General features: G+C 36.8%; 1 protein-coding gene across 4 annotated transcripts in view; it reads left to right on the top strand.

The window, feature by feature from the left end:
• Positions 1-16,198, top strand: part of LOC134541210 (protein virilizer) — a 142,652-nt gene that overhangs the window by 32,656 nt on the left and 93,798 nt on the right. For 3 of the 4 annotated variants that reach the window (XM_063384461.1, XM_063384469.1, XM_063384488.1), the window contains 3 exons: positions 379-537; positions 5,407-5,995; positions 6,948-7,336. In XM_063384461.1, coding sequence (XP_063240531.1) covers positions 379-537; positions 5,407-5,995; positions 6,948-7,336 — 1,137 coding nt within the window. The remainder of the gene's footprint in view (positions 1-378; positions 538-5,406; positions 5,996-6,947; positions 7,337-16,198) is intronic. The other variant, XM_063384478.1, reaches the window with a different exon arrangement.

The following is a 16,198-nucleotide window of genomic DNA, read 5'->3' on the forward strand; positions in this document are numbered from 1 at the left end:
CTCTTGTTTACCGCTTCATACAGGTGTTGTCTTTCCATCTGGGCAAGCTAACAGCATGGCAAGGTGGTGAAGGAAGGGAAGGGAAGACTGCCCTTTGTGGGTGTAGCCTGCAATTTTCAAAGATTTACCAACCATTCTCTTGTCACATGGAGTTTAAAGTGAAGTTAGAAAGACATGTGCTTGTTGGTCGCCTGCGATATACTGCGGCATTTTACCAGGAGTCTGTTGTATTTTCCTGGAAAAGGTTTAGCTGTTATGCTTTCTGAGTACTGACTGAACTGAGAACCAGGATGGACCCATCACTAAGACTACAAAGAATGTGTATGCCTAAAAAAATGTTGTGTATTTTCTGCACTATTACATGGATTTTGGTTGCAGGTGCCGGTACCAGAGATGGTCGTGCCGTCTGTGGAGCAGAACTACATAGATCCCACTCTTACCCCTGTAGATCCTTACACAAACTCGTATCCCTCAGAACAGTACCATGGTCCGCCGTCTGAGTATTCTCCGTACGATGATTGGTCCCAGCAATCTAGAGTGAGTTCTCACCTTCATATTATGAGTAAATGTAGTAATTTCATGTTTGCTAGTTTCATTATCGAAAATTAGTTTTTGTGCGTGTGTGTGTTTTTTTTGTTGTGTTATGTTGTTTGATGTGGTGTTTGTTTGTGTGTGTGATGTTTGTTGTGTGGATGTGTGTGCTGTTTGTTTTGTGTGTGTCTATATATTCTTAAAGAAGCAAAATTTTATGAATGCTACCAAAAAATAGTAAAATCTAGCATTATTAAAAAATAATTGTAGCTTTTAAGAACAGTGTTTTTTTACTATTGTCTCTCAGTTTATTATTTTTAATTGCCTTATTTAGTAAAATAAACTGTGCATAATGTTTCGTTAAATATGTGTTAAAAATAGGGATGGGGCGAATCCTGATTTCCTCGAATCCGAATCCTAACTCAAATCCTCGACTGGAATTGCCGAATCTCGAACCCAAACCCGAATCTTTTAACAGATGATGTCCACATATCTAATGTAAGTGAGATGTATTCTGCTTGCAGTAAAAGTCCCTTGACTTTATCACATGTAGTTTGGTACATTTCTGGTATAGCCTAAGTGTATATAAAGACAAAAAAATTTTCTTGAGGAATTTCAGTTTTAGTACAGATTAGCGGTTAGGATTTTTTCTATAAATAAGCTAGAGGTCTGTTTGCCTAAGAATTTTACTTCGAGCCGAGCTCGAGCTTTTGTGGTACAGTTACACTTTTGGGAAATTATTTTTATCTTAAACTTAGTATAATGTTTGAATAAAGTATTAAAATGAAGTGGGCTTATTAATTTTGGGTAACTATTTACAGTGTGTGTTTACATTTTGCACTGCTAGAAAAAAATAACATTTTTTTCCATTGAATCTTACCTGTTTCCATTGGTTCATTAGTAAATAATATCATCCAACTAACATAACCAACTATATGTTTGTGTAAATGTAACATATCTTTGGGAAAATTTCATCCTTGTCAATTTTTCTGGAGTCCTTGCTGAGTTTCAACAAACTTAGCACCAACAATCATGTTGTTTGAAAAGTACATTCACATTGTTTCAACATTTCCACTTTTCAGCACAATAATTCTGAGAGAGATTGTCACAGAGTATTAAATTCTGTTCTTTAATCTATCATGCAGAACAATAATTTGTTCTGCACGTTCAGGAGTTAAATTAGCTCTACGATTGGAGACAGTGTTTCCAGCAGAAGAGAAGCGTCTCTCGCTGGCAACCTGCTTGGCTGGAATGCTTTAGTAAAATTGCTTAACCTCAAAATTAGTGTCATAAATATATGTAACTGGTCATTAAAGTTTAATCAATTGAAAGTAATAAAAATAAAAGCATTTTACTTCATTCAATTTACACTTGCAAAAAAAACATACACACATAAACCTACATGGAAATTAAAGTCTTTTTCAATATCCTGAAGTCTGAAATATGTTTACTCATGTCATTAAATGTAGAGCTGTATTGAAGAAGCCGATTTTGCCAATATTTAGTTGAATCGGCATTTCTGCCAACTTCCGATACAGTACGCTTGTTAATTTTCGGCCGATATTACTGAAAAACAAAAGAGACTGCCATAACCTAAAAATCCACGAGTACCATTTTCACTTTTCGTAGTAGTACTGCATTCTTTCACATCACATTATTTCTTAGCAAAATGTGCCAACCGTACATACCAAAGTTTAACATCCTTTTTTTTTTCTTTCAACAATGTTCTTTAATTTAATATGTCATAAATAAATAATACATTACTATCACGGTAAATATACATCTCGGTTGTTACGGTAACTATAGTGCAAATATGGTAGCTATGATGCTTCTGTAGTAATTATGGTATTCTACAAAGAATCTTTAGTTCTTATTATGGTAATTATCTTAAAATATCTATTGGGTTTGTACTGTAGTTATGGTACATCATCCATATTTCTTCGTATGTTGTTCATTTGTATTTTCTTCATATTTACGTGCGCCATTACTATTTGAGACAGGAAGTTTCAGAAAAAATTTTAACGGACTTTATATCACACATTTAATGGCGTAAATGATGAGACCTCGGGCAATTTAAATGCTTTATACGTAGAGCCACGATTATATGGTAATGCGCGATAAAACGAAATAACACCGAAAACCGCTTGAAAACACGAAATAAAATGAAATTGTGCGAAATCCGCGATATGTCACGAAAGTTCGTCTATCCTGATTATTTACGTTTTTTATTTCCATTCTGTAAGGACAATTCACTACCTTCAGCACAATCAAATATTTCTTACAGTAACTAGCAGCCATATATATTATATGCGACGGTGATTCATTATAGATTTTAAAATGAAGTCTCGGAATTAACGTAATATTTTCTTTAAACGGTAATCTTGTGTACCATAATAATTTAAGATGTTGATAACTATGATACAATGGCCGCCGTTCACTTTCTGTAAATACAAAAATAACAAACGTCCAAAATATGTTTTTCTAAGATTACGTTTTTAATCATTAAAATATTACACACTAAAGCGCATTGCTTTTACTGTTTATTTAAAATAAAGTACGTAGGCTACGAAAATAAAATTAACCCTGCTTAACGTAACGATTATAAATAATAAATAGTACATGTTTATGTCGGTATTAATTTTCACGTACGTATGTTGGTATTCGGTATGCGTTTGTATTCGCATCTATTCTCCATTGTTTTGATCTTTCCAGCACGGCAAGTTTTTGCGTATTGAGAGGTTAAATTCTTCCTATGTGATTAAAATTTTTTTGATAAGGCCTAAAACTAAGGTTTATGCCAGTGACCGATCGAAAGAATTTTCCAGTGAAGAATTTTATATCAGTGATAAAATTTTAATGTGCAAATTCTGTAACTGCAGGCTAGACTACGAGAGACGCGATACGCTTGTGAAACATGTCGCGAGTGAGAAACATAAGCGTTTGAGGCAAAACTCATCTGTTAAACGACATCCTTGTCTAAGAGTCTTTAATGCCATTAATTTGCGGTTCAACCCAAGAAATGTGAGTAGGGTTAGCATAGAAGATGCAAACCTACAGAAGTCTCTGCATAACTTGCCTTCTGTTTCCCATCTTCCCATTGATACATTCATACATGGCTATGTTGCTTTCAAAAAAATAATTGAGGATGAACTTTCATTGACAGAAACTAGCCAAATTGATGTTGCAAAGGTACTTTGCTCCCTTAAAGGGGACTACAGTGAATTTGCTCAAGCCAGTTTAAGGGCAATCTGGTTCCCAACATCAAATGTTGATGCAAAACGTTCATTTTCCAGGTACTCACTGGTAGTTAGTGACAGAAGACAACGTCTCACTCCAGAAAATGCAGAAAATTTAACTATGATAGCATTTCAATAAAACCGTCTTAATAGTAACTTTGGAAGTGCTTAATTGTGTAATTTTGTAGTGTATGCGATTGTAATTAAGACTTGAAATTTTTAGTAGTTATTTAAAAGTTTGAATTTATGAATTTGCAAATGAACTTAATTATCTATGAATTTGCAAATGAACTTAATTGTAATTAGATCATGAGGTTTTAGTGTTTATTAATATTTGTTTTAATAAATTTGCATGTCGTACAGAAAGGCAAGAAAATTTTGCTGTGGGTATTTTGAGCAAAAAAATAAAACCATATAACACCGAAATCTTTATTTCTTTACACCGAAATTTGTCTTAAAATAACACCACAAAATCTTGACTCTATTTATACGGAAAAACCTACCATGCGGGACCTCGTAAGCGAGTTTCACTGTATTTTTTCCCCGTAAATAGTAAAAAACCGAATCCTTTGACGAATCCTATATCAGACCCGCCAAATCTTCGAATCCCTAGGATTCGGCGGATATTGGATTCGGTTGCCCCATCCCTAGTTAAAAAACATGGTGTGCTGCTTATTTAAAGCTTGACAACGCTGCATAGCACTAGTTCCATCAAGCTCCTAGATTGGTTAACCTGCTATTGCTGTAATGTATGACCGACATCTTACCTGTGGTTTGAATGTTTCTCTGAGAAATACATAATATGATAAACATTGTTTGTAGTGGCTGTCATTTGCGGTTGTGGAAATTACTTTGGGTAGAAAGTAAGTTGTGAAAATTTGTACAGGTGACGGGAGGGGTAAAATAACAAATTGTTTGAGTGTCGGTGGTATTGCAATAAACATTTTATTGGAAATGTGAGAATTTGTTGAGTGTTGTTCTTTATTGATTTCCCTAATTATTTCATTTATAATCTTTGTATCATAGCATTGATTTTTATCATAAGTGGCAGAGATGTTAATGATAATTCACTTGTGTAGACAAAACTGCTACTGTTGGTAGCCATTTGACATTCATGACTCTCTTTTCCTTGCATCGTAATAAACATGTTATCATTATTTACATTAATCCATAAATAAAATATTTACTGCCTGCAATCTTTGTAGGTGTGAACTATTTATACAAAGTTTTTACTGTCAGTATTTATATATTTAATAGTACTCCTAGGCAAGAATAAAGAAAGCTAAAAAATTAACTGGTACAGAAAATGCTATTAGTTTTACGGAAAACCTTAAAGGCATTTCATATTTTTGAGTAAGTACCAAAGTGTTAAACAACATTAATGAATATTTGCAATATGGTCACAAGTAGTTCTGTTTTAAAGTTTTGTAAAGGGTTATGTCTAAACAAAAAATATTTTTGGTTATGGTCATAACATTGATATGGGACTCAGTGGAGTGTGTGGCCTACTATGGTATTTTTTTAGGAATATTTAAAAATTTAGTTTGGCTTGAATTTTTTCTTTCTTTTTCTAAATTAATTTTATTCTTACTAACCGGAAATTGAAACATTGCTTTGAGATGGTTTTGTGGTGTTTCAGCCAATCTTGCAGCCTCCCCCGGCTGAGGACCAACACGCTATCACCACGTCGTACGACAGCGAAGGCCTTCCTTGGGACAGCAGCTCTGTGGCAGAGGAAAAACTGCCTTGGGAGCGAGACCGGGGGAAGGAGCGTGACAGGGACAGGCATCGTGACAGAGATAGCTATCGTTCCCACAGCAGGGAGAGGGACAGGGATTGGGATGAAAGGACACGGAGAGATGATAGGGACCACGACAGAGACAGGTCCCGGGACCGTGAGTACAGAGAGCTGTCGTGGGAGCGCGACCGAGAACGACCGTCGAGCCGGGTGAGCCAGCGGCAGCAGTGGAACGACAGATCATCGGAGCCTCCGGAGCAACGCCACAGCCTGCGTCGCCTTCACCCCCCGTTGGCGCACAAGCCGAGGGATGGATCCTGGCCGCCATCCGACGAGCGGAAGAGACCTCGATCCCCGCCGATACACTCTCCGCCAAAGATGCCGCACACGCCCCCGCCAAACGGCACCTTGGAAGACGTAGAACCACCACCGTCCCAACAGCAGCGGTGGTCTCCTAGCAGAAGTGAGGCTGGCATCGAAGTGAAGAAAGGTACTTTCTTTGTTGTTGACTTGACCGTCAGTGTGTCTAATGCAGACTGGAGGCCAGTTGTCTTGTCTCAACGCTGGCTCCGTATTGTGATACTAGGTTGGCTGGCATCTTTTTGACTCTATGTTATGTACAGACTAGAGACAAGGCATCTACAGCAGGTATATTTATACTATTTTTTTATCTGTTAATGCAGAGTTACTTTGTTTAATTTTTTTTTATAAATTACAAACTATTACATTGATTGTTTCAAGGAGTAAGAAAATATATCATGAAATTTACATGTGGATGCTCTTATCTAAAACTACAAATGTTTATATTTTCATACTCTTTGAATATTGTTGCAATTTACAATAACTATTTCCGAACTTGGAATGTAAACATATGATGGAAGATTTATATTATTTATTGGAATGATCTATTGAAACCCTTGCATATTACTATGTATTTTACCATAGGTGCGCTGAAATTGTGCCACGTATAGAGGTAATGAATCCAGTGGTGGTGCGTAGTGATAACTGAACATTGTGTTCAGTGATAAAAGTTGTATCATTGTCCTGTGCTGGGCAAAAATACATATATTGTGTGGTGAATACTATCATGAAAATGTGCCGCGAAAATGTGTGCCGCGTGTAGCCGCTCCAAGCAGTGATCAAAAAATACCTTGCCTGCATTACCGTCCGACTCCTGGCAGACGACAGTTTAGGTGCACCCAGTTCGGTTGGCGAGCTGTAAAGTGATCCTTATTTGTTGTTAATTTGTGCATAACGTGGCAGTATGCAGAGTCGTGAATGAGAAATGAAAAAGCACTGCTCTCCTGTGAAAGCATGGTTGTTTTGAGGTTTGTGTTTAGGGAAGTGGTGGGCTTACAGGGTTTTACTTGAGTGTGCACTAATGAAAGCACGGGTTAGGGCTGTGTAGTGAGGCCAAAGGCGTTACGCTGGTCCCATTGCAGAAGTGTGCTCGCCCAGTCGGCAGAAGTTTGAGTCACTGTCTCCGGGCGATGTGGAATCCATCTCGGAGGGGGAGATCCCAGAAGCGGAGGGCGACTCTTCTCCGGGCGCGACGAGGGTGACCGCCGAGCCAGAGGTTGGGACTGTGATAGTTGCAGGAACCAGGGAAGATGTCGCCACGCCCGAGCAGGACGCCAAGGCCACGCCTCCGCCTCAACCGATGCAAGGTGGTGGCACCCCGACACAAGACTCAACGCTGGCTAAGGCCTCCTCCACGCCTCTCGCCACCCCTGTTGATTCTCCTATTGCCCAGGATGAGCCCAGTCTTGATGTTGAGCCGTTTGAGCCTATCTTGAGTGATGAGGAAATTGTTGATGAGAGTGATTCACAGGTGAGTCATTATATACTTCATACATGTTCCCATTGTGCTGTGCATTGTGCATGCATTTAAGTTTTATTTTAATTTAGCAAATAATTTTTAAGTTTTTTATGATCTTTACTCTGATAATAGTTCTTAGCAAAATATCAATATTTTAAGATTTTGAGATAATATTTCTTAGTCAATCACAATATGCACAATTGTGCATTAATTAAACGTTTAAAAAAAGCAATAATGTAGGAATTTCAAGGTAATTATGGTCTTGAAAGGCACTAATATTCCAAAATAAATTCATTAATGGGAAGTCACAAAAGTTCAAAAGAATTTTTAAAAACTAGCCACATTTGTTTATATTTTTAAAATATATTAAATGGGAGTTGTAAAATTTCAAATAAGTGCACTGTATTTCATAAATAGGCTTTTGAACTAAAACTTTTTTTGTACACATAAGTTATAATATTTACTGCTTTTGCCTGTTTGTCATGTGAAAACATTTCTCATAGCTGGAGCAAGAAAAATGGACGTATTCTTCATTTTTCATGGTATAGAAGGGTTACTTATTTTATTGATGCAAATGCTGTGATGAAAAATAATTCTTAATATAATAGAGTTTGTTCCTTTATAAAAGTGTTATTAATTACAGTCAAGTTAGCCACATAATCTAAAGTATCTTATATTCAATGTTGTCTTATACAGTAGAATCCCGCTGATGTGACCCCTCACGGTTTCCAGAAAAACGGACTTATAAACGGAATGGTCGCAATAGAGAATTAGGGCCAATTCCCCCCCCCCCCCTCCCCCCCCCACCAATATATCCAAATACATAAAAAAATTGCCTTTGTTCGCATAGATTTCATATTCAAATAGTCTGGTGTAAAAAAGACAACTTGAAAAATTTTCAACAGAGTGCAACGTGTTCATTTTCGCCATCTTTGTATAGAAAAATCAGACGATTTAGTGTTAAAATAACTTTTTATTAAAGGTTTATTATGTCTCTTGCGGGCTGTATTTGTGTGGCGTTTGAAAGGTTGCGTCCTGTGACACAATAGCAATATGTACATGACGGGTGGCCTGGCGGCGCTTATCGCTCTGGTCCGTCCTGCTGACGTGCAGGAATGCGAGAAGTAGGGTAAGTATAGGAGGGGAGGGGTGTGGACGGGTAAGTGAAGGGAAGGAGAGCAGAGCTGCTGGCTGCGCACGCATCTACTCGCCAGTCGCCACTGTCTGGCAACACACACACTTGTATTTTATTCACTGGCTGACGATGGAACGTAGCAAAGTAAATGTGTTTGCCGACTTGGGCAGGCAGTAAGTAGTTTAGGCACTAGTCCTGCGTGTCAATTAAGCATGGTCGGGCAGCGATATTTGACTTCGGGCGGGCTCTGGTGGATAATTGTCCAAACTTTTCAGGCTCGGGAAATCTCGGTCGTACTTGAACACTACTTTGTGACTGAGCAGTGAGCATGCGCGTGTGTGTGTGTGTGAGGCTGGTGACCAGCAGCATCGTTAGCTAGCGAGAGTGTGATGGTAAATGTCGACCTTGACCACTTCCGCTTGCTGCAGGGCTCGCTCTCTTTTATCTCTGTCTCCCCCTCCAACAAATATATTGGCTGGCAGGTCTAGCCCTCTTCACCTTCTTTATCTTATCTCTCACGCACACTTGAAGCACCTAATACGTCGTCTCCTTAAATACAATATATACATTACGAATACCTTAGAAGTGCCGAATCATCAACAATGCTTTGCAAAATCAGGCCAAAATTGTAAGCAAATCAAAATCTGTGTAAAACTGCGTGTGTCGTCAACAATTGTTCATAGAATCAAGCCAACAATGTTACCAAATCAAAATCCAAAAACAAATGCGTGTGTCGTCAGCAATTATTCACAAAACCAAATCAGTAGTGTAACCAAATCTGCGTCCATGAAACAAAGCTTAATAAGTCGTCAACAATCACTAATAAAAACCAAGAGAAATCCGAATCAAAAACCGAGAGTAGCGTATCCACAAGTGAGCAAGATCACACTAACCAGTCGCAAGACAAGGCACGGGATCAGGGCGGCAATATACGCGCGTGTAGATGCTATCAGGTGATGCACGCAGTTTACCGGTATTGGCTAGCGTGGACAGTCTACAGGGGGGGGGGGGGGTCTATTTTTAGCCATCTTTTGTATGCCTGCTTGCTTACAGTACAGCGCTTGTCAAGATAAACGTGAACACACAGTGCCCAACAAAGTGTAACACAGACTTGTTTTTCAGCCGATTTTACTCAAATTTTTCATGGTTTCTCAAAAAACGGTCGTGTAAACGGAATGGACGCATCAGAGGGGGGTCGTATCGGCGGGATTCTACTGTATTTTAATTCCCACCTTTAGTTTAAGGTCTCTTTTACATTTTTGGTCTTTCATTTGAAGTGGTTTTACCTTCGACATCATCTTACATTTGAGTTCATCTTGCACTCAAAATTTCTTACATTCCTGGTATTTAGGTTCTGCTAGCAATTTTTTACTTAGATACAGAGGGGATATTAACTTAGTGATACATCCCATGTCCATTAAAATGAATTAATTAATTCAATGGCTTTGGTGTTTCTGATACTATATGGATTTTTTATTTACTGTTTTGTAAACAGGTATGTATTTACCATTTTCTCAATAAATTATTATGAGTGCAAATAAATTTAACTTTCACTCTATAATATAAGTGAATACCTATTATAATTATTGCTGCGCTACAGGATGTTGGTACTGTACTGTTCTAGCCATATAATGATTCAAAAGTCACGTTGAATCAAGTAAAGATGTCATCTATTAAGACATGACAGTATTTTTTTGTAATGGAAAATTATGTGGAATTTTACTGAGAATTGAAAACTGATTTTTCGAATCCAAACCAAGAATCGGGAAAAATTATAACTGACGCATCAGTACATTGAGATGGTCTTATATTCAGTATGGAATATATTTAGTATAGTCTTATACAGTGAAACCCCTTATTTACGTTACCGTTATTTACGTTTTCCTGTTATTTGCACTATATACTTCAGGTCCCGTTTGGTTCCCATTTAATCCAATACAATACTTTCACGCGAATTACGTCTCAAAAATCGAATCCATCCCGCTATTTATGTCACGTAACAACCATAGTAGGCCTAAAAACGTTGTGAAAAACGTAACTTTTATAGTCAGCAGTGAACATTTTAAATCGCAAAATAAACATTTTTATAACGTGAAAAGTTGCTTTTATTTCTAAACATATAATAATTTAAGCCTACGGGTGTAAAAGTCCGAGTAGTTATAGCAGGAGACAATCTAAAATGTACTCGGGAAAAACGTAAACTCACGAATGTATAAACGTTCTGATACTATATTTATGTCACAACTTAGCCAAAATACTAGTACGAGACATAAACTTCACAAGATAAAATGAGCTGAGTCTTGGTAACTGTTTTAAACGTATTTTATAATTTCGGAAGTATTGTACAGTTGACACATATTTTTTTAACTAACCATTTATTTCTGAGGATCGTAAATAATTAATTTTTGGTATCAAGACATCAAGATGAACGTAAACTTGAACAAGTCACGGCAGCGAGAAAACTGGTGCGTATACCAATAAACTGGTATTAGAACTGGACATAACTGGTACACGGGAGGTGGAGCTCATATTTTTTTTCCGCTAAGCTCGCATCTATTGGCTGGCTGCTGATGGAAGGTCACGAGTCTGGGCGTAGCATTGAGTGAGTTATACTGCGCATGCGCAGCTTAGGGAACAGAGAGAGCCAGCCGGCGGCTACGCCGCGCCATAACAGCTGATTTAGTACGATGACCTTTCTTCGCGCACGGCGCGCTATTGACTGTAAATTTCCAATTTGCGGCCCTTTTTTTTAAATTTTTTGACTGTGGTGCAATGCGTATGTGTAATGTAGCCCGCATTTGTTATGAACGCTGCAGGATGCGACTATTTTAATTAACTTTAACGTATTTCTTACTTTTCCCTTTATTTACACTTTCCCGCTTTATACACTTTTTTACTTTGTCTCCATGAAAAGTGCAAATAAGGGGTTTTGCTGTATTGAATATAGTCTTACATTTGAGATTGTCCGGAATTAGAGAGCATAGTATATTGTAATTAGGCATGTGCAAGTTCCCGATTTTCCAGTTCTTGTTCCTTTAAAATACATTCAAACCTCTATCTATCGAACTCGCATGTATCGATTGTCCGTGTTTATCGTATACTTTCTACGGTCCCGGCAAAATTGCCATACAACTAAGGTTAAAAAAGTCTGCTTTTACCGATGTTCGAATTATCGTTTTGTCCGCATTGATCGTACAAAATATGTGGTCCCGTCATTAAAATTATAATAGATGATCGTTTAACTATAAAGATTTTGCAGAAATAACCATTTCTTAGACAGAAACCGTCATAAAAACAGTAACGATTGTATACAGAAGTAGTAAAAATCACCTTAAATCTGCAGCCAAGTAATGGAGCACGTAAACATGAAGAAAAGACAAATGAACAACAGCTTACGAAGAACTATGGATGATATACCATAACTACATTACAAACCCAATTGTTATCTTACGATAATTACCATAAAAAGAACTAAAGATTCTTTGTAGATACCATAATACTACAGAAGCACGATAGCTACCACATTTGCACTATAGTTACTGTAACAACCGAGATGTATATTTACCGTGATGGTAATGTATTTATTTATGATATATTAAAATTAAAGAACATTATTGAAAAAAAAAGCATGTTAAATTTTTATATGTACGGTTTGCACATGTTGCGAAGAAATAATGCGATCTGAAAGAATGCAGTACTACTACGAAAAGTGAAAAGGGTACTCGTGGATTTTTAGGTTATGGCAGTCTCTCTCGTTTTTTCAGTAATATCGGCCGAAAATTAACAAGCGTATCGGAAGTCGGCAGAAATTCCAATTCAATTAAATATTGGCAAAATCGGCTTCTTCAGTACAGCTCTACATTTGATGACATGAGTAAACATATTTCAGACTTCAGGATATTGAAAAAAACTTTAATTTACATGTATGTTTATTGTGCGTATGTTTTTTTTTTTTCAAGTGTAAATTGAATTAAGTAAAATGCTTCCATTTTTATTTTTTTTCAACTGATTAAACATTAATGACAAGTAACTGATATATTTCTGACACTAATTTTGATGTTGAAATATTTTTTTCAAATTTTAAGAGTGAAGTCCACATCTATTGAATGTCCGCATCTACTGAATTTTTTTGTTGGTCCCCTGAAAAACGATAGATAGAGGTTTGACTGTACCTGACTGGAATTGACTTATGGGATTTTTTGTAAGTTTGTTACCTCACGTAGCGAAACTTATATAATGCGGGAAGTGTAAACAAACACATTCTTTCAGTGTTAGGCAACATTTTGCAATATAATAATAATAATAATAAAATACATAAAAATGTATGACATAGTCTACGACTTCTTAGTTACAACAATTTTTTAGCCAAAATTTCATTGGGTTAATTTTTGTGTTCATTTAAAGTATAGTATATTTAAATAGAATTTCTGAAGTTCAAGTGACTAGCTGCTACACAAGTATTGCGTGTGATCTCTACTTTAACAAAGAAGAAATTAAAAATAATAATGAAACGTTGTTATGGCACAAAGACAGTTGAAACAATGTGGTGTCTTTCAGTTCCTTTAATTTATTGGTGGTTCTATTGTTTGCCGGTTTTCTTTCTGTTCATATGTTAAAGGATAATTTCAATATGAACAAACCTTGCAAGCAAAACCTTTTGCGTTAAAAAATAAAGTACATTAAATCTGTAGACTATAAATAACAAATTACATTTGAATTGTAAGAAATATTAAATATATATAGGTATAAATGAAAATTGAATAAAATAAATAATTGAATAATATAAATGAAAATCTTGGCTGTCAGAATTTTGATACCAGCAACAGTTGGCATTCCTATTCCAAGATTTTAGGTTAATTTTTGAAATATTTAGTAAATTTTTAGGTTAATACGAGGGTTATTTTTTTTTTCAACCTCCGATCGGCTGTAATAAAAAAAAGGGAATGAATTGGGAAATTATTTTAATGTCAAAAGAAACGTACATCTTTACTCTATTTTTCCAAATAATCACCGAGCAGATTGAGGCATTTGTCGTACCGATGCACCAGCTTTCCAATACCCTCTGCATAAAATGATGCCTCCTGCCTATTCAGCTACGTTTTAACAGTGCTCTGCAGGTTATCATTGGTGTTGAAGCGTCGTCCTCCAAGCCACTTTTTCAACGTGGGGAAATGGTGATAGTCACTCGGTGCCAAATCCGGACTGTAAGGAGGGTGATCAAACACTTCCCATCGAAATCTTGCAAGGAGTTGTGTTACGGCGGCACTATGCGGTCGGGCGTTGTCATGAAGCAAGACAACACCAGATGTCAGCATTCCTCTCCGCGTGTTGCGTATCGACTGTCTTAGCCGTCGTAGTGTCGCGCAGTATGCAGCAGCATTGATTGTTGTCCCTGGCTCCATGAAATCAACCAGTAGCACACCTTGGTGATACCAGAACACTGTAGCCATCTGTTTCTTGGTGCTGAATGTCCGTTTGAACTTTTTCGGCTTGTTTGGAGAATAGGTGTGCATCCACTGTTGTGATTGAAGTTTTGTTTCTTCATTATCGAAATTAATCCATGTTTCATCACCTGTCACAATTTGAGTCAAAAAGTGTTCACCATCGTCTGCGTAACGCAGCAAAAACAACAAGGCTGATGCCATTCGCCGCTCCTTGTTGATGTCAGTCAACATCTTGGGTACCCATCGGGCACAGATTTTCCTGTATCCGAGATTGTCTGTAACAATGGCGTATAGGGCTGACCTTGAAATGAGCGGAAATTGTTCAGACAGTTCTGAAATCGTGAATCGACGTCTCTCACGAACAACTGCATCAACTCTCTGAACTGTTTCATCTGTTGCTACCGACTTCCTTCCTTGGCCACCTTCATCATGAACATCAATACGGCCTTCGCGGAATTTCCGACACCACTCTCGCACAACACTCATTCATCGATGGATTTCTGCTGCAGTGTGCCCTTCTGCCTGTAAGAAACGGATGACTCCACGCAGCTCGCATTTCGCCGTACAGTTTATCGTTGCAGCCATGTTGACATTCCCATAACCTAGCTTCAACTGAGGTGTGAGTTGGCTGCTCCACATGGTTGGTGGAAGGGGGTAAACACTACGAGACGTATCAATTCGTGTACGAGCGATTAGGGTATCGATTAATGGGCATGCCATGGAGAAATGAAACTGTAATCACACTGCAGGGCACTGTTAAAACATGGCTGAATAGGCAGGAGGCATCATTTTATGCAGAGGGTATTGGAAAGCTGGTGCATCGGTACGACAAATGCCTCAATCTGCTCGGTGATTATGTGGAAAAATAGAGTAAAGATGTACGTTTCTTTTGACATTAAAATAATTTCCCAATTCATTCCCGTTTTTTTATTACAGCCGATCGGAGGTTGAAAAAAAAACTCGTACAAAGAGTGTGTGCCTCTTTTATGTGTTTTTTTTATACTGTTTTTAATAAATTACCCAATTACCTCATTCATATTTAGTGTAGTACTAATTTTTTTCTTTTTTCTCTACATAAAAACCGGAACCAAGATCTGAGGTTCTTGATGTAAAACTGAATCTGAATCGAACCAATCAATAAAAACTATAACCGGACAGCTATAATTGTAATGCAACTTAAACTCTTTGGCATCTTATATTTATGTCAGCTTATATGACTTGTTTATGATGCCTAATATTGAAGAATTTATATTTCTAGTAAAAAATTTTGTGCTGTTAATTAAGACAGACAAAATGGTAGCTTTTTAAACACATTATCTATAAATGTAAGTTCAAAATTAACTGATTTACATTACAAAAATTATCAATGAAATAGAATATTCCAAATTTTTCTATATTAATACCACTTATGATAATTTGTACAACTTATTATACGACATTTAATAAACATCACAGCACTTAAAATAAAATTCATTTCAAAGTAAAGGACAAGTCTGCAAATTTTTGGATGGATTGAGTCAAATATTGTAATAGGATAATATGGGAAACAGACCAAAAAAAATGTGAGACATGTTGTTCAGCGAACCTGGCGGCGTGGACTGAACCTACGCTTTGGAAACGGCGGTAAAAGGCATTGAAGTGTGTTTGGTGCTATAAGATGATGGTTCTATTTGCGAATAAATAAACACATTATTATGTGAACAGTAATTCAGAATGGCCGGAAATATTTGTGCGGTGTTTGGCTGCAAAAATTACAACATTACTAACTGCTCAGAGTCTTTTTTCAGATTTCCAGCGGACGCAACGCAGTAAGTGTTTCGCGTTTCGCGTATTCACAATTTTAACCCCTTAGTTTTATATTTTTGTCTCTTATTATAAAGTAATTATTTATTATAATTCCTTACCATTCTTGTAACATGATTTGTTTACAGCAGTTTCTTTCGGTTTAATTAAGGATTTTTATTTAAAATGCAGTCACATTTTCAGGTGAGAAATTAATTTAATGCATACAATTTACTTCCGTTACTAAAACTAGTTGTTCTTGTTTCCTTAAAAATAAAACAGCTGGAAAACCAATTAGATACTACATACTACTTGTTCAGTTATTTTGATAGATTATATTTTGCACATAATTACATATCTATCTTTGACACATACCTTTAAATAAAGCCTGAGAAGAGTTCTGTATGAATAATAGCATTAAATTTGTTTGAATTTCTAGTTTTGGTAAAAACAGCACTTAATTGTGTAAACATGTTGCCTTTAATATGCACGTAAAATTGAATTACGCGGGGC

This window comes from Bacillus rossius, chromosome 1 (assembly GCF_032445375.1).
Source record: "Bacillus rossius redtenbacheri isolate Brsri chromosome 1, Brsri_v3, whole genome shotgun sequence".
NCBI classification, from domain to species: domain Eukaryota; kingdom Metazoa; phylum Arthropoda; class Insecta; order Phasmatodea; family Bacillidae; genus Bacillus; species Bacillus rossius.